The 24,127-nt window shown below is 43.7% G+C and overlaps 1 protein-coding gene and 1 long non-coding RNA gene across 3 annotated transcripts; both read left to right on the top strand.

Moving 5' to 3' along the window:
- The first annotated feature begins 1,814 nt into the window (after positions 1-1,814).
- On the top strand, positions 1,815-5,910 carry LOC112884178. Of its 2 annotated transcripts, none has more exons than XR_003227049.1 (7): positions 1,815-2,518; positions 2,652-2,949; positions 3,598-3,690; positions 3,902-3,947; positions 4,070-4,140; positions 4,807-4,916; positions 5,529-5,910. It is a non-coding gene; the product is annotated as an uncharacterized LOC112884178 (long non-coding RNA). The 2 variants fall into 2 exon arrangements; XR_003227048.1 differs by having other exon boundaries at positions 5,500-5,910.
- A 12,351-nt stretch (positions 5,911-18,261) lies between these two features.
- Positions 18,262-21,520, top strand: LOC112887455. The gene is made up of 4 exons (XM_025953630.1): positions 18,262-18,401; positions 18,691-19,737; positions 20,419-20,872; positions 20,993-21,520. Exons 1-4 carry the CDS (start codon positions 18,310-18,312, stop codon positions 21,065-21,067), a joined length of 1,668 nt encoding a protein of 555 aa, XP_025809415.1. The 5' UTR covers positions 18,262-18,309; the 3' UTR covers positions 21,068-21,520.
- Positions 21,521-24,127: the final 2,607 nt, after the last annotated feature.

Below are 24,127 nucleotides of genomic sequence, written 5' to 3'. Positions count from 1 at the left end.
CGGTGGCAGCAGGCGAGCGGGTGGAGCAGAGGCGGCAGCAGGCGGTGGGCGGGCGGGTGTGGGGTGGCGGCGGAGCAGGCGGGCGGGTGGCGACCGGGGCGGAGGGGATGGCCGGCAGGCTGGTGGGTCGGCGGCGGTAGCAGGCGAGCGGGCGGGTGTGGGGCGGCGGTGGCAGCAGGCGAGCGGGTGGAGCAGAGGCGGCAGCAGGCGGTGGGCGGGCGGGTGTGGGGTGGCGGCGGAGCAGGCGGGCGGGTGGCGACCGGGGCGGGGAGCAAGCGACGGCCTTAAAAATGAAGACGATGCAGTAAAAAAGAGGGTAAAGGGACTTGTTGGCCCATGAGTAGCCGATTGCTACCCTTATCGGGCTGATAGGTCTATCGGGTGACCAGAAGCCGATAGGTGGCTGTCGGCACCGCCGTCAACGTGCGGTGGCGCCAGCGTGGAGGCCTATCGGCCCTTGGGTGGCCGATAAGACCCTTTCAGTTTTTCCAGGACCAATAGTATTTTAATGATATTTTCCATTAAAATACTATTATTTAAAAAATTCTTAGATTCCCCATGCTGTCGACCTCGGCCACCTCTGTCCCAACTTTCCGGACGCCACAAGTACTGCTGCTTGCCGCTGCCTGCCTCTCCTCTACTGCCGTGCTACCATCATTCAACCCAGGTGTCCTCACTCTCTCTATCTCTCTGATTTCCCAACTTGATTAGGTTCCTAATCTCGGGTTTGGGCCACAATATACCTTGTTTGACTAAATGCTTCATAGGCTTGTTTATTTTGCTTATGCATAAAACATATTGACTAGGTTTTAATCCTGTAATTTACATAAATTCCTTCTTTTATATGTGATTGATAACTCATCTTGGTTTTTAAATAAGAATCAACAACTCATGCAACGAACACACATGATATAAATTGTCTCAGAAGTACACATACACCTGCAGTTCTGTACGATGTTTACTTCAATATACTTTCGGATCAATTTAGATATTCTGTTCAAAAACTTTATTGTGAAAAGAAATTAGCAATAAGCCATAGTTCAGAACTTGAGATATCTTCTTGGAATTCTGGTTTATCATCTTGGTATTCAGAATAAATGTTGTGATCCATTCAAAGATTTACTTCATTAATCCAAAAGGGAAAACAAAGCACAATGTTGATGTCCAAATTCTATGTGTTTTGGATTATCACCAGGTATGAACAAGTAGTCATAAAGATTTATATTTAAAAACAACTGATTTATGGGTGCATTCCTCAATGCAAGAGATAGACTACACATTTTAATGCCCCATCTTACCTGCGTCGATGAGCTGATGGCAGCAGCTACTGCAAATGGAGAACAGGGACAACTGATGACTATCAGGTGACTTTCGGCGTCAACTTTTGTGAACTTAGTTGAACTGATTTTTTTTTTAACCTGCCATGTTACATAAACTTATCTAGCACAGCTCAAAAAAAAAAGTTTGCCAGTAGCTACAAACTAACCTGAGGTTTACCTTAATGTTATTTTCTTCAGGCTGCCATTAACATGAAGATAGCACATAGTAAACCCTGATGATAGACAATTTGTCCAAGAATGCCAATATGACATGAACCATATGATACAGGCAACTATAACAATATTTGTTGCAAAAATACTCAGTGATCAACAAGCTGAGCAGACACCAGAATGTTTAGCCGCCCGCATACCCACACTATCAATTCAGGTCCGCCAAGCACGCATGCTGCGTTAGTTTCCCCTTTTTACCTCGGATGTTTCCTTCCTTGCGCCGGTCTTATTTGTTTCCTTGTTTTGGGCACGGCGCAGTCTTCGTCTCCGACGGCGCTTACGGCACCCTCATATGTTGCAGCAGCTGCGCCTTCGAAGGAACCGCCGGCGATCCACACACCCATCGTAGCCGCCGTCGGAGTAATTTGCTCGTTTGAATCAGCGCCCTCCCTCTCCACCCTCGCTCCCAATCCTCTCTGTGCCGCGCCTCCCCGACCATCCGCGCGCACCTCCTGCAGTCCTGCTCCATCCGTTTCTCCGCCCCTTCTCCCCGTCGGCGGTTGGTAACCCATGGGCCCGAACCCCATCTCGGGCGGACGCGGTCGCATCCGTGGGCGGAGGAGGCAGGTGCGGAGGCGAGAGCACCCCCGTCCTAGCGAAGGAAGAGGTGATGCGGCTGCTGAGGCTCCATCCCCCGGTGGATGAGGCGGACAAGGCCGGATACGGCGGCGCCCGCAGGCGAAGGACGTGGCCAGAATCCGGATAGGGTCCGTGTGCGCGAACCCCTCCCGCTGCGGAATGCCAGGTCATGTCATGGCCATCATTTGTCTGGTCGAAACCCTTGACGGGATGTGGTATACTGGTATGGTTGATCTCCTATCTCTCGCCTTCACCTCCGGTTCTTTGCAACTTAATTAAGAGTGAGGCGCGGCCAAGCTCCGCCAGTCGTCATCTTCGCATGGGGGCAGTGGGCGGCGTCGACGGCATCTCCTGCTCTGATGGTCTTCGATGGCACTACATCAGATAAGGTGTTCACCGAAATGTCCACGCGTGTCTTTACTGTATGTGCATTGTGTATGGACGTGATTTTTCTTTGTTTGTTCTTCCATGGAACAATGCCCGATACATTTGAGGTACAGCTTAGATTTTGTTGCCTGGCAGTATTCTGCAGAAACAGAGGCGCTTGTCATCAGCAGGAGACGATGCTGGTGATCTGAGCAAAGTGGAGATGCTGGCGCGCCACAGCCTCACCATGAGGACTCCTATGATGACAACGGCATGCACATGAATCTTGTGTTTTAGGAATTTTTATTTGGTTTACTTATCACTTTTTGTGCTTAAAACATTTCAATGAAGAGTACAGGAGCATAACAACTAGAAGCTATGAGGATGAATGACCAGTAGGAGTATATATGGCCTCCGAGCTTGCAAGTGCGGACTGGGAACCATTACGACAATGGTAGCGACCTGGTGGTCCTGTTACATGCAAAGATAGCTGTTTACTTGACTGTTCCTTATTTTCTTGGTCTGTGATTGTTGATTTTTCTCTCAGAAACATATATCCACTTGTTAGTTTGCTCAGACCGGAAGAGCATGTTCGCGGAACCATAAGATTCTGGTTTTTTTTGTTTGAACCAGAATGACCTGAAAGAATAAGCAATGCATGATGCTAACAATATCTAACTACAGTCATATTGGCTTGCGAAGAATCTTGTTTTCTGAACAGATAGTAGAAGCATGTTTGAAAAGTCATATACAATTTCTTAACAAATTTAAGCATGCAGACCAGGCACTGAATATGGTATGCAACTCTAGACTAGCTGCAATTATGTAGGAAATTTAGGCACAATTACACAGGTTGCATGCATTTGGGTATGGCATTATGTGAAACAGAGAACATGTCATCGTGGTTTTCGGAGTTTGATTAGCCTGGATGAGTGGATGGTATAGTATTTGAGCTTCGCTTAGTTATAATTTATGAACACTTATCGATAGAGCCTCGCTGATAATATACTTATGAGTTGAACAGGATAATAGTGTTTATCTGCTGCTGTATCACTTTTTGTTGCTCTGGAACATTGACCTAAAAGGATTGCTCTTTTTCCAGTGTAATTTTGATAAATATTTTTTCATCACTTGACCAATTCCTCATGATGGGAAAGATGGGAAGATATGAGTATCGAGACCTGGCAAAATCATGGTAAGTTTTTAGAGGAGGATATTAATTTTGTGAATGCCATGAATTAAAACTTGATTCCCTGTGTGAACTCATTGTGTTGGACTTCTGTTCTCTAAATGTATATTTTTTATACTCAAACAATTTTTTACCCTTCCTTTTTTTAGAATAGACTTGGGTTCTCTAGAATACAGTTTCAGAGTCTTATTCAGAACATTGCTTTGTTTCCTTGCAGGTTAGGGAAGACCCAGTTGGCTCATACTTTCTGTGTCCATACTCAGGTTCATCCCATGTAAAAATTTTTGTCGATAGTGCATAGAGCACCAAATTGTTGAAGTAGCGAATTTGAGGAAATAAAGAAGTAACAGAGTAGCTTTCTTGTTGCTGGTTGATGAAAATGCAGCTTCCAATCCACATGCATAGGTTGCCTACATGACGCTGAGGGAATATCATGTGCTTCAAATTGCATAATTGGTAAAGCTGACGATCTCAACTGATTATATTCATTCCTATTCTCTTCAAACTGTTTGCTTGATGAAGTTTTCAGCCAACCTGAATGCGTTGTGCCAATTGCTGAGAGATTTGGGAGAGTTTTCAGCCAGTGCTGTTTTTGAACAATTTATGAACTCCATGCATTTAACATTTCTTATTTCTGTTAACCCATATCATGACTAATAGACCTAAGCCGTTTTATCTTCTTGCTTATGTGTATCTGCTGTGAAATTGGTTTGGAGATTATCCTCAATATTATGATTGTGCTTCCTTTGGCCTTTGGGATACATAGTTCATTCAGTTTGGCCAAGACACGGCAAACATGCTGAAAATACATAAAGTATATTATCTACTCTGATGTGACATATTTGGCGGTGGGGAGATATGCTGTTGGATTGGATAGGGCATGAATCCTTACCCTTTTTTTCATCTCAGTGTAAGCGTTTAATTTTCTTAGCCAAAGTATTTGATGGTGAAAAGTGTCTATATCGTTAAGGCATATAGATATTAGTCACCATGGGCATTATGAATACCTCCTGATGTAACGAGCTAGCTTCTGATTCCTTCCATAGTTCCATCTGAAATTTTTTATTTCTTTGATATATCATAATTTATGGAAAGTCTGAGAAAGGCATGAATTCTTTGAAGATATATAAGGGTAGGGTGCATGGGCTGGAGATGGCTTTGGACGAGATCTATTGTGATTTGTCCTTTTGTTCGGGAAGGACGTCAAACGGAAGCCTGATTTGGCCACTAAGGTAGTTGTATAGTACAGTATCATATACGAATAAGCATCCGTGAAAATGATGTCATAAAAAGTGAAAATGCTACATTTCATAAACTAATTCAATAAAAGTATTTATACTGAATAATATTTCTATGTTTTAAGATAGTTGAGTGTTTGAGCTTACTGAAATTCATCATTTACATTTCTTTGGTTATTGTGGCATGAGTTATTTTTTATTTGGTTGTAGTTGTTTATTTGATTCTTTTTTGAAAACATGTCCTTGTCATTTGTACAGATTTGCTACAAATATAAAATTACTCGAATATATATTTTTCAATTTTACCTAAATTTTGAAGAACACATGCGTGTCGCACGTGCACCCTACTAGTCAAGATATAGATAGTACCAAATCTATTTTTTTCCATTTCCAACTCTTTAAAGTACATACTTCTCTCTTATCTCTTCCTAGAGTTATATTGCCATGTCAGAATTCCCGAATTAGACTGCAGTTTGATGGAAGATTATATTTGTATATTAATTTTGAATTGCATATGCTGATGGCAAAAGCACAATGTTGTATGAGTCAATTTTCAGATTTTATCTTGTGTACGCAGGCTTTCCTCATGTCATTTCCAAATTCCAGATAATACCGCTCATCGAACTTCTTCCACTGGCGAGCATCAGCTGGATGTCGAACCTTTCCGTCGCCCTTCCGGCACTTATCTAAATCCCACCAACGTATCAATTCAGCATCCTTTGGGTTCGAGAACGAGAAGAAACGTCTCATGCGATCGGCAATTGGAGGTACAACGTAACCATGGCAGGAATTCTGCTCTACTTCTCAGAGATGCCTACTCTACTTCTTAGAGATGCCTAAAGTAGTGTCTGTTGGCTCAACAGAGGCAACACTATTCGTTGCACCTTGTTCTTCCTTTTGTTCCCATCTGCTGGACCTTGATTGTTGCCACCGCAATAACCGGAATTGTTTTTTATCAACTTGCAGAATATATAGAGCATTTGCCCAAGTATCCTCACGATATAAAATACAATAATTTAGGCATGCATGAATTCTTTCCATACTCATCGTGAACGGGCTGACAAGCTTCTTTACTCGATATGCGTTGGCAGGCATATTGGGCTATGGAAGTAACCAAGCCAAGATACGTAGGAGATTATTGAAACTACTGTCTGACCAACTGTGCTTAACCTTTAGGGTCAATTTAGGGTCAACAGCTCAAGTATGAAATAAAGAACGGTACAGTGATTCGGACATCCTTTAGATCGCTCGTATATATTCTCCTTTACTGATTTTTTCACCATCACGAAGATTGCCAACCCCTTTGCCTACCAACCAATAGCTATTACCGTCATCAAATTCGTCGTTACTACTATCATTATTGCCACCATCGATGGGCCCCCAGTGGACACCATCACCATAGCCTCTACCAATATCTTCATCATCGCCGCCAGCATCATCAAAATCATCATAAGCATCAAACAATCTATTAAACTCGGCATCTTGTATGATTTCATCAATTGGATTCTCCGTTGGAGGTGGTGCTTTCTCGCCATGGTACGTTCATATCATGTAGTTCTCAACAAAACCACCACCAGCACATGCGATCTAAATATAGTTTTTTTGATGAATACTCTCATACTCTTGCAGGTTTTGCACATGCAAGGTATCCTCTGTATCTTCTCAGTGGTCGCATGGTTTTCCGCAGCTTAAATGAATTTATTAAGTTCTCCATGGAAATAGACATCCGTCCTTCATGCTTTGTACATCCATATCATATCCATCTCTAAACATCAACAAATAATTTAAATAGATTAAAGCAAGCTCTTCAATAATTTGCAAAATATATAACTTTATATACATGTACATATGCATGTGTGTAAATATAGAAAAAAAATCAAATGATATTGGATTGGCCCAAATGATTATTGATTATGCACTAGCAAAACAAATCAATTTAACATGCACTAACAAAAAAAAAGTCAAAATCCGACCTATTACTGAACAACTAAATCTTAGGAAAAAAACTATCATGCATGTGTTAATATAGAAAAGAATCAAATGATATTGGATTGGGCCCAAATGATTATTGAACATGCACTAACAAAAAAAATTCAATTTAACATGCACTAAAAAAAAAGTCAATACTCAACCTATTATTGAACAACTAAATCTTGGGAAAAAAACTATCATGCATGTGTGTAAATATAGAAAAAAAATCAAATGATATTGGATTGGGCCCAAATGATTATTGAACATGCACTAACAAAAAAAAGATCAATTTAACATGCACTAACAAAATAAAGTCAAAACCCAACCTATTATTGAACAACTAAATCTTGGGGAAAAAAACTATCATGCATGTGTGTAAATATAGAAAAAGATCAAATCTTCTTCTCTCTCCTACATAGATCTAGGAATTTATTCATTTCTGAATGACGCTAAAACATGAAGATTGGGCCGAAATGATTACATAATCTATAATCTTGTTCTACTACTAAAATAACATAACTTCATCCAAAAGTTTGAGGCAAATGGAGCTCCAAATGGTAAATCCACACCATGGAGATCTAGATCTAGCTAGAGATAAGAGAGCTCCATTTGAGTCTTAAAACTATCCAAAAAGCTTAGAAAAGATATGGGATTGGCATCAACTTACCTCCTGGAGCCCCAACTCCAAGGAAATCAAGTTTAAAACCTCCCCTCTCCTTTTTTTCTTTTTTTGATTTTCGGGCAACACCTCCCCGAGCAAGCAATGGGCCGTTAGGTGGAGGAAGAAGTAGGGTGCCTAGATTTATATGGGTATTTTTAGAGCCGGGTGATGGCGCCACCCGCACCTAAAAATGCATTTCGAGGGGTGGGTGGCGCCATCACCCGCCTCTGAAAATGAGGCTCATTTTCAGGGGCGGGTGATGGCGTCACCTGCCCCCCAAAGATTGAATTTCTACCCTCTGCTCTATTTGTAGGGATGGGTTACATTTTGATCCGCCCTTGGAAAAAAAAGGGAGCGTTGCTACAGATCATTTTTTAGTAGTGAGCAGCATTAGTCACTGTACATTGGCACATAACATTTTTCTTTAACAGCTAATTACGCGTGTTGTCCCTATTATATTGATTGCTAGGTTTAAAAGTATTTAATTATAATGTTACACAAACTATGTACAGTTTTCGTGAGGTTGAGCTGCATATAACAGTTACATGAACCAAGACTTCTGCATACAAGTGAATATTGGTAGTAACATCGAAAAGATATGTTAAGAAGGCAATGAATGAAGTTGCTTTTTATGATGTGTAACTCCATTCCGGCCCATCTCTATGCCAGAGAGAATACATTGGGATACACATTCCAAATTTGTCCTTCCTAAATAGAATTATTGACTCTACTATTCTATACTGTAAAAGTTGAAATAATTACTATTCTATACTGTAAAAGTTGAAATAATTGAAACTCTTTCTTTTCTCACCAAGATTAGACCTACCATACCCCTCACGGAGGCCCACTTACCAGCGCTGTCAGACCCGAGCACACGGGATTGTCCACATGGCACACTTCTCCTAAGATATGGGATGGGACAAGACCCACGCCCTACATCTGTTGTAACTATTCGTAATGCAGTAGGATTACTCATACAGTAGTTAGACTAGTCGGATATGGTAGGAAACTACCCGAGAAGTACTCGGGTAGGATTCCTGGGCCTGTACCTGACTAGGACTTCCATGTAAATCTGTCCCTCCAGACTATATAAGGGCGGAAAGGACCCCCTCGGGGAGAATAATTATCAAAGGCAATACAAACCACACAGAACGTAGGGTATTACGCACTCAGCGGCTCGAACATGTCTAAAACCTTATGTATCTTTGCACCTTCGAGTTCCAGATCTCGATGACACCCTAACTACAAACTCACTACCTCGGGGGTATCCCTCGGTGAGCGTGGTGGTAAAACACCGATATTTGGCGCGCCAGGTAGGGGTGTTCATCGAGCATCCACCGGAGAATTCGATGGCATCCTTCAACTTCACCAGCGCTGTGCTCGACGAGGGCACAACCTTCATCTTCGGCTCCTGGATCTGCGTTGCCAACGGTTTGGGTGGCTTCAACAGCCACCTAGCCAACTCCAAGTAACCGGAGGCTTCTACATCAACTTCAAGCAGCGATCTCGACAACTTCATCGACAACCTCGATGATATTCTGCTTCCCGATCTGGCCTAGCAGATCGAAAGGATGTTCGGTTTCAACGCGACTTCCACTTGTGACGCACCAAATCTATTCGGGTCGGATTCAAACCGATCTGAAAAGACATCATGATCTAAATCCCTCTCCAACTTGGAGGAGGATTTGGATCTGCTGCTCAAGATCAAGGACATGGATGCCACCGCCTGTCAGGGCCCCCCCCCCCGTTTTTGACACCTACTCGGACTCCAATGAAGAGTACTCCTCGTGCAGTACTACACCTTCAAGCCGGCTCTGAAAAGGACTCGGAGACATGGGAGTCACCGCTTGTCCAGCGGCCCTCGCCCTTGAAAACCACTCGCAACCCGACGGCCACACCGAATCATTTTTGGGCAGCCTTCTGGGTTTAACCATCACATCTATGCCACAAGGATGTTTCATATACTGGAAAGGCTTTGAGCCCTCTGAACTACTCGATTACGAGTCCCGCCTTGTGGCCTTCATGCAGGAACTACCCTTCCAGGAGGGTAGACCTCTTTCTCCCATCACGGAAGAAGGAGAAAGTAGCATAGAGCTACTCGACCACAACCTTAGGGCTAACCACTCGTCGGATCATCAAGTCTACATAGCCTCCCTTCGCAACGCGTAGGAAGATGAGCTGGACCCCTAGTACGATAATGAACAACTCGCGGACGTCTCAGCCGATGAGCCCACAGCTGACGCTCCACAGGATGAAGATGAGGAGCACCGTAGGATCCGGCGGGCAAAGAATGCCAAGCGCGCTCAACGCAGGCGCAATGCGTAGAATCGCGCCCACGTACCAAGGGATCTTAACAATGCTTTTGCAGCAGTCACGTATCGCGAGTACCGTACACTGATTGGTGCTATTGCAGAAGCCGCGCTCCTAGCTCAACAACTTCCATCCAATCCTCAGATTCAAAGGCTCTAGTACTTGACCCAGCACGCGCTCATGCAACTCGATGGGCAACATCCAGTGTCTCCCACTCGGAGTCAGCCCTCAAGGTCTGAGCACCATGGTAATACCGCGCTGGCCAGTCTCACCCCCGGAGGAGGCCATGGGAGTCGGACGAACGACAACCGCTAGCGCAATGAGGGCCACCCGTCCGCGCGTGGCAACAACGAACAAGAAGTACAACAACCCCCTCACAACCAGCGTGGGGCACGACATCACGGCCAAGATCCAGTCGAGCCCAACCACCACGACGCTCCCACGATCGACCTCAGGAAGAAGATCAATGAAGGCCATGACGCGCGGCTTGTCATTGAAGCGAGGAGAAGGGACCGTACCGGCAGGCATCAGGATGACGACGACAACGACCGCTTCCCCACCTGGCATCAAGACCCCAGCGATGTTGGCATCAAGACCATCCCAACCCTAGCGACGTCGGCATCAAGACCATCTAGCTGCAAGAGGGCGACCAGTCCAAGACTGCCTTGATCGGGGGCGGCTTAGGCGACAAATAGGAAAGCACGCTCATCAGCTTCCTTAGGGCTAACCGGGACATATTCGCATGGAAACCAGCGGATATGCCAGGGGTGCCCATGGAGTTGATTGAGCATTGTCTAAAAGTTGACCCTAAAGCCACCCCGAAAAAGCAATGACTACGATGCTTCACCCCCGATAAGAGGGATGCCATCAAGAAGGAGCTAGCAAAACTACTCACAGCTGGTTTTATTAATGAAGTTTACCACCCCGAGTGGCCAGCTAATCCTGTACTTGTATTGAAAAAGAATAATAATGAATGGAGGATGTGTGTGGACTATACTTATCTCAATAAACACTGCCTGAAGGACCCCTTCGCGCTCCCACGCATTGACCAAGTCATCGACTCTACGACTGGCTGCATCTTGCTCTCCTTCCTCAAATGCTACTCGGGCTATCATCAGATAGCTCTCAAGGAGGAAGACCAGATAAAAATAGCGTTCATCACCCCCTTTATAGCATATGTCTACACTACAATGTCATTCGGGTTGAAGAACGCAGGAGCCACCTATCAATGGGCCATCCAACTATGCCTTACGCTGCACCGCAACGTTGAAGCTTACGTGGATGATGTGGTCATCAAGATCAGATCCCATGATGAGTTCATCGCTGATCTCGAGGAGACCTCCAACAGCTTGCGACGGTTTCAATGGAAGCTTAACCCGACGAAGTGCGTCTTTGGCATCCCCTAGGGCAAACTACTCAGGTTCATTGTAAGTCACCGTGGGATCGAAGCAAATCCGGAGAAGATAAACGCCATCATAGCCATGGATGCTCCAAAGACGATCAAGGATGTCCAGAAACTCACTGGCTGCATGGCAACTCTGAACCAATTCATCTCCCGACTTGGAGAAAGGGGTCTACCCTTCTTCAGGTTGCTCAAGCTCCACGACAAGTTCAAGTGGACCGAGGAGGCAAACCAGGTGCTGCAAGATCTCAAGCACCATCTGTAGTCGCCACCTATCCAGACGGCTCCCCAACCAGGCGAGAACCTGCTACTTTATATCGCCACGACTACTCACATCGTCAGCACGGCAATCGTGGTGGAACGCCAGGAGGAAGGCCACGCCTTTGGGGTGCAGTGACATTTTTACTTCGTCAGCGAAGTCCTCTCTGAATCTAAGATTCGTTACCCAATGATTCAGAAAATACTTTTTGGTATATTCATCATTTCCAGGAAGCTTCGTCACTACTTTGATGCATACAATATCCTGGTGGTCTCCAACTTCCCATTGGCGCTACCGGGCACATCTCCAAGTGGGCGATGGAGCAGGGAGCCCTTACACTCGACTTCAAGCCCCGGACAGCCATCAAGTCACACGCACTAGCCGATTTCATGGCGGAGTGGTGAGAAAACCAAGTGGAAGCCCCAACCAACCAGCTAGAGCATTGGGTCATGTACTTCGATGGCTCACTCAAGCTTGGTGGCGGTGGTGCGGGAGTACTTTTCATCAGCCCGAGAGGAGAACAGCTCAAGTGTGTGTTTCAAATACTATTCGAGGTTTCTAACAACGAGGCCGAGTACGAAGCACTATTGCACGGACTACGCCTGGCAATCTCTCTGGGCATCAAGCAACTACTCGTCTATGGTGACTCTTTACAGGTGATTTAACAAGTCAACAAGGAGTGGGACATCAACAAGGACACCATGGACGCCTACATTATGGAAATACATAAGCTCGAGAAAAATTTCTCGGGGCTAGAAATTCACCATGTGGTTCACGACAACAATGTGGGCGCGGATGTGCTCTCCAAACTGGGTTCTGAATGAGCTAACGTCCCACCGGGAGTTTTTATTCACGAGTTGCACCACCCTTCCATTAGGGCACTAGACTCAAGTACCATCGCTAAGGGTCCCAAGGAACCCGAACGAGAGGTCTTGATGATCAAGGTCGACTGGAGGGTGGCCTTCATCAACTACATCCAGAAGCACAAACTACCCCCGGCGTCAACCCAGAAGACGCTGAAGCTACTCGCATCCTACGGCGCAGCAAAGGATACATTCTAGTCGGGGGCAAGTTGTACAAGCGTGGATCAGCGTCAGGCATACTCATGAAGTGTGTCAGCACGGAGGAGGGCAAAGAGACACTCCAAGAGATTCACGAAGGCATATGCGGGAACCATGCTGCTTCTCGCACACTAGTCAGCAAGGCATTTCGATTTGGTTCCTACTGGCCGATTGCTTTGGCAGATGCTGAATCACTCGTTCGTCGGTGTACCAACTGCCAATTCTTTGGCAAACAGCCTCATGTTCCGGCTCATAACCTTAACACTATACCACCTTCATGGCCGTTTGCATATTGGGGCCTGGATATGATAGGGCCCTTAACAACTGCGCTAGGAGGTTTTACACATGTGTTGGTGGCTTTCGACAAGTTTACCAAGTGGATCGAGTATAAGCCAATTGCAACGCTCACTGCAGATCAAGTGGTTACTTTCATCTGCGATATCTTACACCGTTTTGGCTTTCCAAACACTATTATAACAGATTTAGGATCCAATTTCCACTCGCATTATTTCTGAAATTTCTATGAACGCAGCTCCATTGAAGTCAAATATGTTTCATTGGCTCACCCGCGGACCAATAGCCAGGTTGAGCGCGCCAACGGCTTGATTCTTGATGGATTGAAGAAACGACTCTATGACGAGAACAGCAAAAAGGGCGGCAAGTGGATCAATGAGACCTCATCAGTAGTCTGAGAGCTTCGCACACAGCCAAGCAAAGCCACAGGCCAAACACCTTTATTTCTCGTATACGGGTCTGAAGCTATATTACCAGCTGACGTGATGTGGAAGTCTCCATGACTAGAGATGTTTGAAGAAGACGAGGCTGACACCGCAAGACATCTCGAGCTTGACTCAGCCGAGGAAATTCAATGAAATGCATTATTGCAGTCGACCCGTTACTTACAAGGAGTTCGTCGTTACCATGATAGCAACGTTCAACGACGCTCTTTCAACATTGGAGATATGGTTCTTCGATGAATACAGGATGATTCTAGGCTATACAAGCTTAACTCATGATGGGAAAGACCTTTCATTGTGCACAAGTTACGGGCCCTGGATCTTATCGCTTAGAGTACCCGGATGGCCAGGAGGTGCCAAATTCTTGAAACATCTGCCTCGGTTTCATCCTTGATCAACTAGGGTCATCTTCTATGGGTGCCTGGTGATTGATACTACCAGCACAACTCTGTTTTACCGGTTTATAACTGGTACTACACACAAGTTTACTGAAGGGGCTTCGCTCCCATACTTCCAGTAACTTATTACTAGTTTCCGACTAGTATCTTGGGTTACCGAAAGGGGCTTGCGCTCATACTCCTAGTACAATACCGTTCTACTAGTTTACGACTGGTATTGCGCGCAAGTCTGCTGAAGGGGTCTCGCTCCCTTATTTTCCAGTAACATATTACTTGTTTTCGACTCGTTACACATATGTTCGACTACTTCAACTTCACATCTTGATTACATTGTGCTTGAAGAACAGCTCTCATGTTTCAACGCTAGATGTTGTAAAACTACTCGACAATACCCGATCCAAGAGGCTTTTTAAGATTTATCTTGGGAAGTTATTTGTTAACCATTATTTCTGGAATTTTATTCCGAAATAAGGGTTTTCATATTATTACCCAGAGGTCTTATTTAGTCATTGACTCAGGGAACAAAGATTGATTTGAGAGGTAACTTCGGAGGTTTGTTGGAGACGTAATTTGTTTAATCATTTTTTTAGGGAATTTATCCTGAGAAAAGAAGTTTTCAAATTTACTACACCAATTTGCCCATGTTAACCATCAACTTTTTTCCGTCATACATTGCATGCCACGATTCTTTGAATCCTTTATTTCAAAACCTGGGAATTTGGATTCAAGGCTCGGGGGCTGCGAGACACGTGTCATCAACGACTTATTTTTCAAATTTGCTGGAAGATAAGGATAGAAGACTCAAGATTAAATTGACCCTCAACTTGATTCTACGAGTTAACCTAAGGCTCGGGGGTTACTCCATATGGAGTGCGAGTTTAATCGCACCCTATATAAAGAAGACTAGATAACTACTTGGGGCATGAGCATCTCACAGACTCGACGCAGCTAAGAAAGTACTCGGAGGACACCTTCAAGATGGAGTTCGGGAGAACTCAAAGACGCCTTGAGAAGTACTTGGACACCTGTAGCACTCGGCTACGAAGAGCTCGGGGGCTTATTAGACCGGGCACACGGGACTGTCCACGTGGCACACTTCTCCTAGGATACGAGATGGGACATGACCCACGCCCTACATCTGTTATAATTACTCGCAATGCAGTAGGATTACTCGTACAGTAGTTAGACTAATCGGACACGGTAGAAAACTACTCGAGAAGTAGTCGGGTAGGACTCCTGGGCTTGTACCCGACTAGGACTTCCATATAAACCTGTCCCCCAGACTATATAAGGGCGGACAGGACCTCCTCGAGAGAATCATCATCAAAGCTAATACAAACCACACAGGATGTTGGGTATTACGCACTCAGCGGCCCGAACATGTCTAAAACCTTGTGTACCTTTGCACCTTCGAGTTCCAGATCTCGGCGACACCCTACCTACAAACTCACCACCTCAGAGGTATCCCTCAGTGGGCGTGGCGGTAAAATATTGACAAGCACGGGAGGTTTGACAGGAGGTGTGGAGACCCATGAAATTGATGTTTCTAAAATGTTTCTGCCAAAATCCTTATTCTTTTTACACCAAAGTCTTCTACATACCCACCCACCGCATGGAGCACCCTCACATGCACAATTAAGGGAGAAAATAGATCCCCGCATATTTATTTTCTTATGCATAAATAGGAAATAGAGTAGTATAAATGGAGAAGAATAAATTAAATAGTATAAATTCTTTTCATACTAAATAAAACAAGATATCCCTATCAATCAATCATGAGGCTAATTGCAACATCAAGACGCGCACAATTAAGGAAGAAAATTGATCCCCGCATATTTCTTCCCTTATGAAAAAATACTCGACATATAAATATTTTTTTCTTACTTATGAATCACTCATACGGACAAATACGAAATAGAGTAGTATAAATGGAGGTGCATAAATTAAGCAGTATAAATTCTTTCCATACTAAATCAAGATATCCCTGTCAATCAATTAAGGAGCTAATTGCAGGTGCTCTGGTTGCCCCAGGAAGCCTTTCAAAAAGTATAATGTCTCTCTGCCTTCCATCACCACACCTATAAAGCCATACACCTCTAGAGTTAAGTAGTAACCCCATTGCTGCTACCATCTGATTTCTTCTTCCAAGATATGACCTCTCCACCGATCGGAAGGGGGTTAAAGCTGCGCCAAGCATCTGCTGCCACAAGAGCAACAGGACATCGCATCCAATGCCCAGGTCTGCCTTGCAATATTTGTTGCGAATAGCAATTTTATGTTGTTGGTTAGTCAGGAGATGTTGTTCATCAGGATGTTGAAATCATATCTTAGGTCACCGGCGTACCACATCATCCGCATTTCACTGGTCGTCGCCGGCGTTCCCCATTCTCCCTGCCCCTCCTAACATCGCACATTGCATGGTCGTCGGCACCAACGCCCGTTCGTCCAACTTCTGATTTGTCTTGCAACTGTGAGTAGATGGCAGCACTCCTCCACCGGGTGCTGATCCACCAGCACAAGGATGTGGACGATGCTGGCAAAAAGGATCCAGCGGAGCATGACCCTCTTCCATCAAGCACCTGCAGGTTTGGCTCCCTTCCATCTCAGTTCTTGGTGGTTCGTAAAAGAAAATTGTTCTTGATCCTTTTGTCCCCCTATACTTTAGAAATTTGTGGATTTGATTCTTCCTCTAATAAAGTATAAGTGGAGCATGACCTTCCCCCTCGAGCATCTATGTGTCTAACTCCCACTGGGCCAAGCATTTCATGGATTGCTTCATGTTTTTCTTCTTTCAGTTCTTGATTGGTTCCTCAAAAAATCACAAGAATTACCTAATTTTTCTTAATAGGTTCTTCAGATTGAAATCATAGGTTCTTGATTTTTTTTCTTGAAAATGTAGAAAGTTTTGGATTAGCAAAATTGGTGTACCCTTTGCCCTTAAACAGGACATGTTATGTAATATTTAGTTTATTCCTTAAAAAAGAAAATGCAGAAATTTGGTTTTAGGACTTATTTTTTTTAGCACAAGGCAAGCGAGACCAATTTTTAAGCGCAGTTTTCCAATGCTCCTTCGAAATTCCAAAATTCGCACGCTTGAGACACCATTTTTGATACCTTTGCCACGCCTGATGATGATGGTGTGGATTCGAGCCCATCGAGCTCCCTGCGCTGAGCCTGTCTGTGGGTTCGCTGCGGGTCGAGCTCGGTGGGCCCTTACCCCCCAAAGGCAATCTTTTTTAATCTTTTCAATCTTTTGCAGCAAATCTTCTTGCAGCTATTACGGTGATGTAAGGCATGTTTCATCCCTTATTACTCTTTTTTAGGCATATAGTACCCTAATAATATATATGCATTTTGAGTGAATGCGTCCAATGAATATCCCATGTATTTCACCAGTTATTTCCATATTTGATTCGATTCACTAATTTCTTTACTAATCTATAAGAAATATAAGAATTCATCCACTAATTCCATATAATCATGCTGATGTTCAACCAGTTTTGTAATCTAAGGAATAAGGAATTCGATTAGCTTGTATTAGATTAGATTGGGTTGTTATGGTATACTAATAAATAAATTAAATTTTTAATAGTCTTGATGCAATCCAATTATTTTTAAATAATTATTCTTTAAATGCGTGCCTGTGGCACGTACATCTCCACTAGTTATTCTTGACATTTGTTTCTTAAACGTACCAGGAATAGCAGCACTCTGTGACAGTTATTTTTATACCATATATTTCATACTTAAAATTTACTTTCCACAGTGAGCTTGATTTCGAAAATAAATTATAGAAGGATGCATATACTCATCAGGGAAACTTAATCATCATATTTACAGCTAATTTACCAAGAACAGACATAGACTCAGGGCTGGTAGCAAGGGCGCGCACCAAAGGTGAGCCAATTTTCTAGTGAACTATCTTATCTAATAGGTGCCAGTATCTAATAAGAATACTAACGTCACAAATGTATTTGAATGTGGAAAAAAGCACCGACACAAATGTATTCATAATATCTAACCCTCCCAGCTTTCACCAACGGTTGATTAAGCATATGTTACTTGTTAATTTGGCATAGATTTGAAATATCTGCAAATTTTGATATAAAAATATTTTAAAATGTTGTTCAAATATTTGGTGTGAAAATAGAGGTTAAAATCCTAAGGACAAATTGACATGAGAAATTAGTCCTTTTTTAGCTGAACTAACACAGTTAACTCCTCTAAACGAAACAGGGGCAAAACCACAAAGTTAAATAAATAAAAGGAAATTACAATCAAACTTGAAAATACAAATTAACTCGGCCCCAGTTCTGATCTCATCCTCGCCGGCGACGGCAGGTACATCGTCCACGGCGAATCATATGCGTCGCTTCTAATGACTGCGCAAGCAAATCAAAAGCAAAAGAGAATCTGTTCTGGCCTGCACCCTGCTTGCAGAAAAGGATTCGTTCCAACCTTGTGCTTCAAAGCAAGAAAAGAATAACGAAGAAGCATAAATAAACGGAACTAGCTAGAATCACATCGCGCGCCCTCTGTCTGTATTGCTAACTGTACTTGGTATATTTTGTTTGTATAGTATGATGAGATGAGGACGCTGAGGGACAGTCAAGTCTGCGTCTGCGACCAGCGGTGGCGTGAGTTGAGCTACCCTCCCGCCGCGGCTCAGGATCAGCACAGGTAATTCAGCACAAGAGAAATTTGAGAGGTACTAAAATTTTTAGTGTAAATTTGGTACCTCTAGAGGTACTAAATTTTACACTGAAAATTTTGGTACCTCTCAGAACCTACATATTGTAACATCATTTTATTTCATGATCAATCTTTTTGATTTATACGCTATTTATAGTTAGAATTTTTAACTTAAAAAAGGAGTTATTATATTTTGGGACGGAGAGAGTATTATATATTATATCTTCTTCTCATGCAAGTAAATTATTGAAATATGCATGTATCTATTGAACTGCAGCTTGGTATCCCATGCACAAAATCTGTGGAACGATTGGGAGATCCAATGCTTGGTGTTGGTGAGCTTCTCCCTACAGGTCTTCCTCCTCTTCTCCGCCGTCTTCCGGAAACTGTACCGCTCCGTCGTGCTCAGCGTGCTGCTCTGGCTCGCTTACTTATCAGCGGACACTGTGGCAGTCTACCTCCTCGGCCGCCTCACGCTACTTGTGGGTGATGACCCGCGCCACCAGATAGTGCTCTTCTGGGCTCCATTCCTGCTGCTCCACCTCGGCGGGCAGGAGACCATCACAGCCTTCTCCATGGAGGATTGTGCGCTGTGGAAGCGTCACCTTCTGAACCTGGCCACCCAGGTGTCGCTGGCCATCTATGTCGTGTGCAGGCAGTGGCGAGGAGGCGACAAGCAGCTGGTGGCTCCCACGACGCTCATGTTCATCGCTGGGATGACCAGCTATGCCGCGAGGATAGCGGCACTCAAGAGAGCCCAGCCAACATCATCGATGTCGTCGTCGGAAAACAGCAACTTTATCAAGTATGAAATGATTAATTACAATCACGAGCTAGCATGCATCATTTCACATAAGCAAGAGAGAGATTTCGAGAGAGTCATGGAGCTGGCCACCAATGGCTTCAGCCTAAGCTTGGATTTCTTGATGGACGTAGCGAAGAAAGATTATCTCACAGCTCCCACTTCTTTAACAGAATCATTTTGGGGATCTGTAGAAATATTTTTGAGATGTCGATCTTCAGACACGGACGACATGTTATTCAAGTTGGCTGAGATCCATCTCTCATTGATCTACGACCACTTGTACACCAAGTTTGGAGGAAACCTCATGGCAGCGTGCTGCCGCCTGACCACATTTGCCCTAACAAGTATTGCCCTCGTTCTGTTTGTTGTATCCACCAGGCTTGATCACAAGGGGAACACCTACTATAAGACAGCTGACATAACCATATCTTACATATTACTTGTGGGGGCCATTGCATTGGAGATATCATCTGTCTTGCTGTGGCTCTTGTCATCGTATTCACCATGGAAATTTCTCGGGTACAAACAAACACACTTGATCCCGATATATATTACTACTGTACTCCATTCCATAATATATCTTGTTGTTTATAAAACAAGAATTATACTTTTGTTTGTGTAAAGTAGTACTCCCTCGGTCCAAGTATGTATGTGTGTGTGTGTATATATATATATGAAAATTCCATTCTGCACGCGCTTGTAGCTACTTCTACATATGTATCTCATGATGTAGGGCGTATCTGACCCAATAAAAGGTATAAAAGGTATGTACGAGATATACGTGATCATACTAGACCATCTATGATAGTATATATTTTAACTATATGACCATACATGGAGTATATGACCATACTCATTTATATATATATATATATACATACATACATACATACATACATATAGCGTAAAAGTTATTTTTTACATGGTCTCCAATATATATGAAATTTTGATCATTAATTTCTTTCATAATATACTATCTATTAAAAACTACAAAGTTGGCACCATATGAATGTACTTAAAATTATCAATTTAGAGATCTCACATGCATGTCATGTAACATATGTATATTTTTTCAGTTTAGTTATTACTCACATATATTTTAGGATGGGAGAGGATAAAATTAATTTATTTTTGAAGAATTTCAGTTTCACATTCTTATGGCCGTATCTGAATGAATGCCCACGGGGCGTATGGATGCAGAACCTCGTCTGTTGCAGACAGCGTATTGTACAGCATCATCAAATGTCTCAGTCGTGTAGAAAGCAGAGTGGAGTGGTCAGGGAAGATGCAACAGTTGAACATGGTTGACTGGTGCATCCAGGAGAGACAAACTACTGCAGGATGGCTGGAATGGATGAAGCGTCGTGTCGGCATTGAAGGACGAGCCTGCACCAAGCCTGTCGAAGTATCTGCAGACCTAAAGAATCTAGTCCTTCATAAAATGCTCCAGACATTAGATGCCATTTCATCTAGACGATCGGAGTTGGACTTGACCAAATTCCATGGCCAGTGGGCTCAACTGTGGGTCTATCCTCACTTATTCAGCCAGAGCAGGCTGCCCAAAGTAGTGCAGCTCGTCAATAACCTCATCGAGGTCCTCGGGAGAACAAAGAAGAAAAAAGAAAGCAGTGAAGCACCACAACGAGCACCTGAGGTTAGTATGTTCCAAGATTTGGGGTTTGTGGAAAGTGTTTTTCTTTGGCACATAGTTACAGAGCTATGCCTACGAGATGATCAGGCTGACACTGACACCACCCTGCTACTGCTACTCTAGATGATCAGGCTGACACTGACACCACCACTACTACTGCTAGTAGTAGTAGTAGTAGTAGTAAGGATTATAAGTTGAAAAGCTCGATCCGGGAGTTATCAAATTACGTCATGTATCTTCTTGTCAAGTGCAAAGCAATGGTCACTGTGTACGATATTGACAGTCTCAATGGCATTCGACGGACATTGCTGAACAATTTGGATATCATAATTTACCAAAAAGTTGATGGGAGGCCTATCCAGAATATCCACGATGTTGTGTTTTCAGAAGCTAACAAAATCTCACGGGAGTTCCTTCGAATAGGGGAGGAGGTGGGTCGCTGGGACATGATCGCGATGGTATGGGTGGAGATGCTCTGCTACATTGCCTTTAATTGTGATGCCGCTTTCCACACTAAACAGCTATGTGCTGGTGGGGAGTTTGTCACCCATGTCAAGATGCTCCTCGTGATTCTAAATTTTTCAATTTAAACACGAATTATGATCAATTCTGTATGTAATTGATATTTCCTCCACTCATGATACAATAATATATGTCCTTTTTCTTCTCACCGCTATATCTCTCCCTATCTTTCTCAATCTTGATGTTCCTGAATATGTCTTCATCTAAGTAACTTATCCACCTCAACTTGTGTCTCTAGCTTTTGCACCAGCAGACAGAAGGTATGCACTCATCCTATGTTTCAAATGATAACGATGATAAGTCGTTTTGGCTTTTCTGGATAGATAAAAGCTACGATGCTATGTATCTAGGCATACTCCCTAAAGTAGTTGTCGTTCTCGCTTTTCAACGAGTCAACTATTTTTAACTTTGATCAAATATATACAAGAAAATATTAATATTTATAGTATATAATTAGTATTATTAGATAGATCTTTGAATCTATTTTCATAATAAACTTATTTAGAGATATAAATGTTGCTAATATTTTCTACAAATCTAAGTCAAACTCAATGTTGGGGAAGGCGCTAGGCGTTCTCTAGGCGGTGATCCGCCGCCTAAAGCCTAGGAGAGGCTATGCGTTTCAAGATGTTTTTCTAGGCATTAGCACGTACACATATATACATATAAAACAACCTAACCCACCTCCCACCTCCCCTCTTATCCACTCACCGCTCCCTCAGTTCCTCGTTCACCCACCCATCGCCCATGCTTCCTCTTCCTCCACCACCCGCCCTGCCTCCTCTCCCTCCACCCCCTCGCCTGCTCGTGCCTCCTCTTCCCCTCCTCCGCTGCCAGCCCACCCGGCCCTGCCTCCTCTTCCACCTCCTCTGCCACTAGTCCCTACCTCCTCCGCCATCTCACGTCATCTCTGCTGCCATCATCTAGGGGACTGCCTACCCCCTAGGCTCTGCAAGACCCTCCGCCCAGCGATTAGGCGCGCCTCGGAAGAGCGCCTTGTCAAACATTGGTCAAACTTGAAAAATTTTGACTGGCACGAATACCATAGCATCAACTATTTTGGGATGGAGGGAGTACACTATATCTACATGCATATCCTCTGCTATGTATCTAAAAAAACCAGAACGACTCATATTTTGGAACGGATGGAGTAAATTTGACCAAGTAGCTAATCTAGTTGATTCAATTGAGAAGCTTAGGGATGACCTGCAGATAGCGACCCTAAAATATTAGGATAAATGTATAACTTAGCTTCTTGTACCATAAATTCTACTTTACTTGTACTGCATGTTGTACTACACCTGTACATGGCTATATATAAAAGACACCCTAACAGTGGGTGTGATGATTCCCTCAATACCTTTCTATATGGTATCCTATCTCACCCCATCCTGACCCTAGCGCGCCACCGTCTCGGCCCCGTCGTCCCTCCCGCTGCCGCGCTGCCCATGCCTCCTGGGCCGCGCCTCTCCTGCCTTCTCCACCCCTCCACGACCCAGCCGGCGGTGTTAAACATATGGAACTTCAAATGGAGACACGATGACAACGTGATTGCTGCACGAAATGAATTATTACAAATTGTCACTGTACCGAGAAAAAAGGATCCGCAGCCATGAAACAAAATCAAGTCTCTTCTCTGCTTTATTATTAGTGACTTTTTAACCAGATATACTCCGTATGCTGTTCCAATCCAGCTAGGTTGCCAATCTCTTCGTAGAAATTTTAACCTGATATAAACCCATATGTGGCTGGGACAAGACAGAGCTGGAGAAACACCTCGTTCATGGATGCATTGCCCAAGAGCATGCTCAGTTCTGGCGCAGGAGCCCAAGAGCCCATGGTTGCACTGCACCATCAGGATTCACAGGATTTTTGTACAGACCTAAGCTTCAACCCTTCCCCGGAAGGGAAGGGAAGCGAAACAAAATACATCCACATGTTCTACGCATCAAACCCTTCCCCGGAAGGGAAGGGAAGCGAAAACAAAATACATCCACATGTTCTACGCATCAAACTCATGGGCATCATGGAAATCCCATGATATATGTATGATGTATATGGAACGGCTTTCCTGTATCCTCCAGGGGGGGTGTAGCGGCCGGAACCTTGTTTACTATATTAAAAAAATATATATGCTACTATACGAAGGAGCAACCCGAGAAACCGATCCCATCAAATGCGCCGTCATGGAGATCCTAGCTATTCAGCTAACCCTATCAGTGCGCATTAAAATTGCCTCTTTCAACTTTTCTTTTCCGAGTGTTGTCGATCTCCACCATCACTGCACAATAGCACGTGTGGGCAGCTATATTATGTTTTCAATCTACTTCCATACAAAACGCTAACTATTGGGCAAGTATATTGCTACACGTCAGCGGTCTCGTAGGTTGTCTCATGCAGATCCACGTAGGATTTTGATGATGTGGAGGAGAGAGAATGAGGTGGTTGCTTCGCGAAACAACCGTCTCATAAGGTAAAATTAAGGACCATGAGACCGCTTACTCATCATTGTACGAGTTGTCATTGTCATACTACTCATAATATTTTCTTTTTCATTCCACAAATTAAAGATATGGTACTACTATAAGACAATAAAAGTGACAAACTAAGACAATAAAAAGTGACAAACTATTGTGGAGATTGTTTGTGCAGTCGTCTTAAGATAACGTATCATTGCATGAGGTCGCCTATTAGTATCCAATCCTAAAAAGCTATTTTGTCTCTAATCTACTTGGA

Source organism: Panicum hallii, chromosome 3 (genome assembly GCF_002211085.1).
Source record: "Panicum hallii strain FIL2 chromosome 3, PHallii_v3.1, whole genome shotgun sequence".
Classification (NCBI taxonomy): Eukaryota; Viridiplantae; Streptophyta; class Magnoliopsida; order Poales; family Poaceae; genus Panicum; species Panicum hallii.
This window is presented reverse-complemented; position numbering and strand designations above follow the sequence as displayed.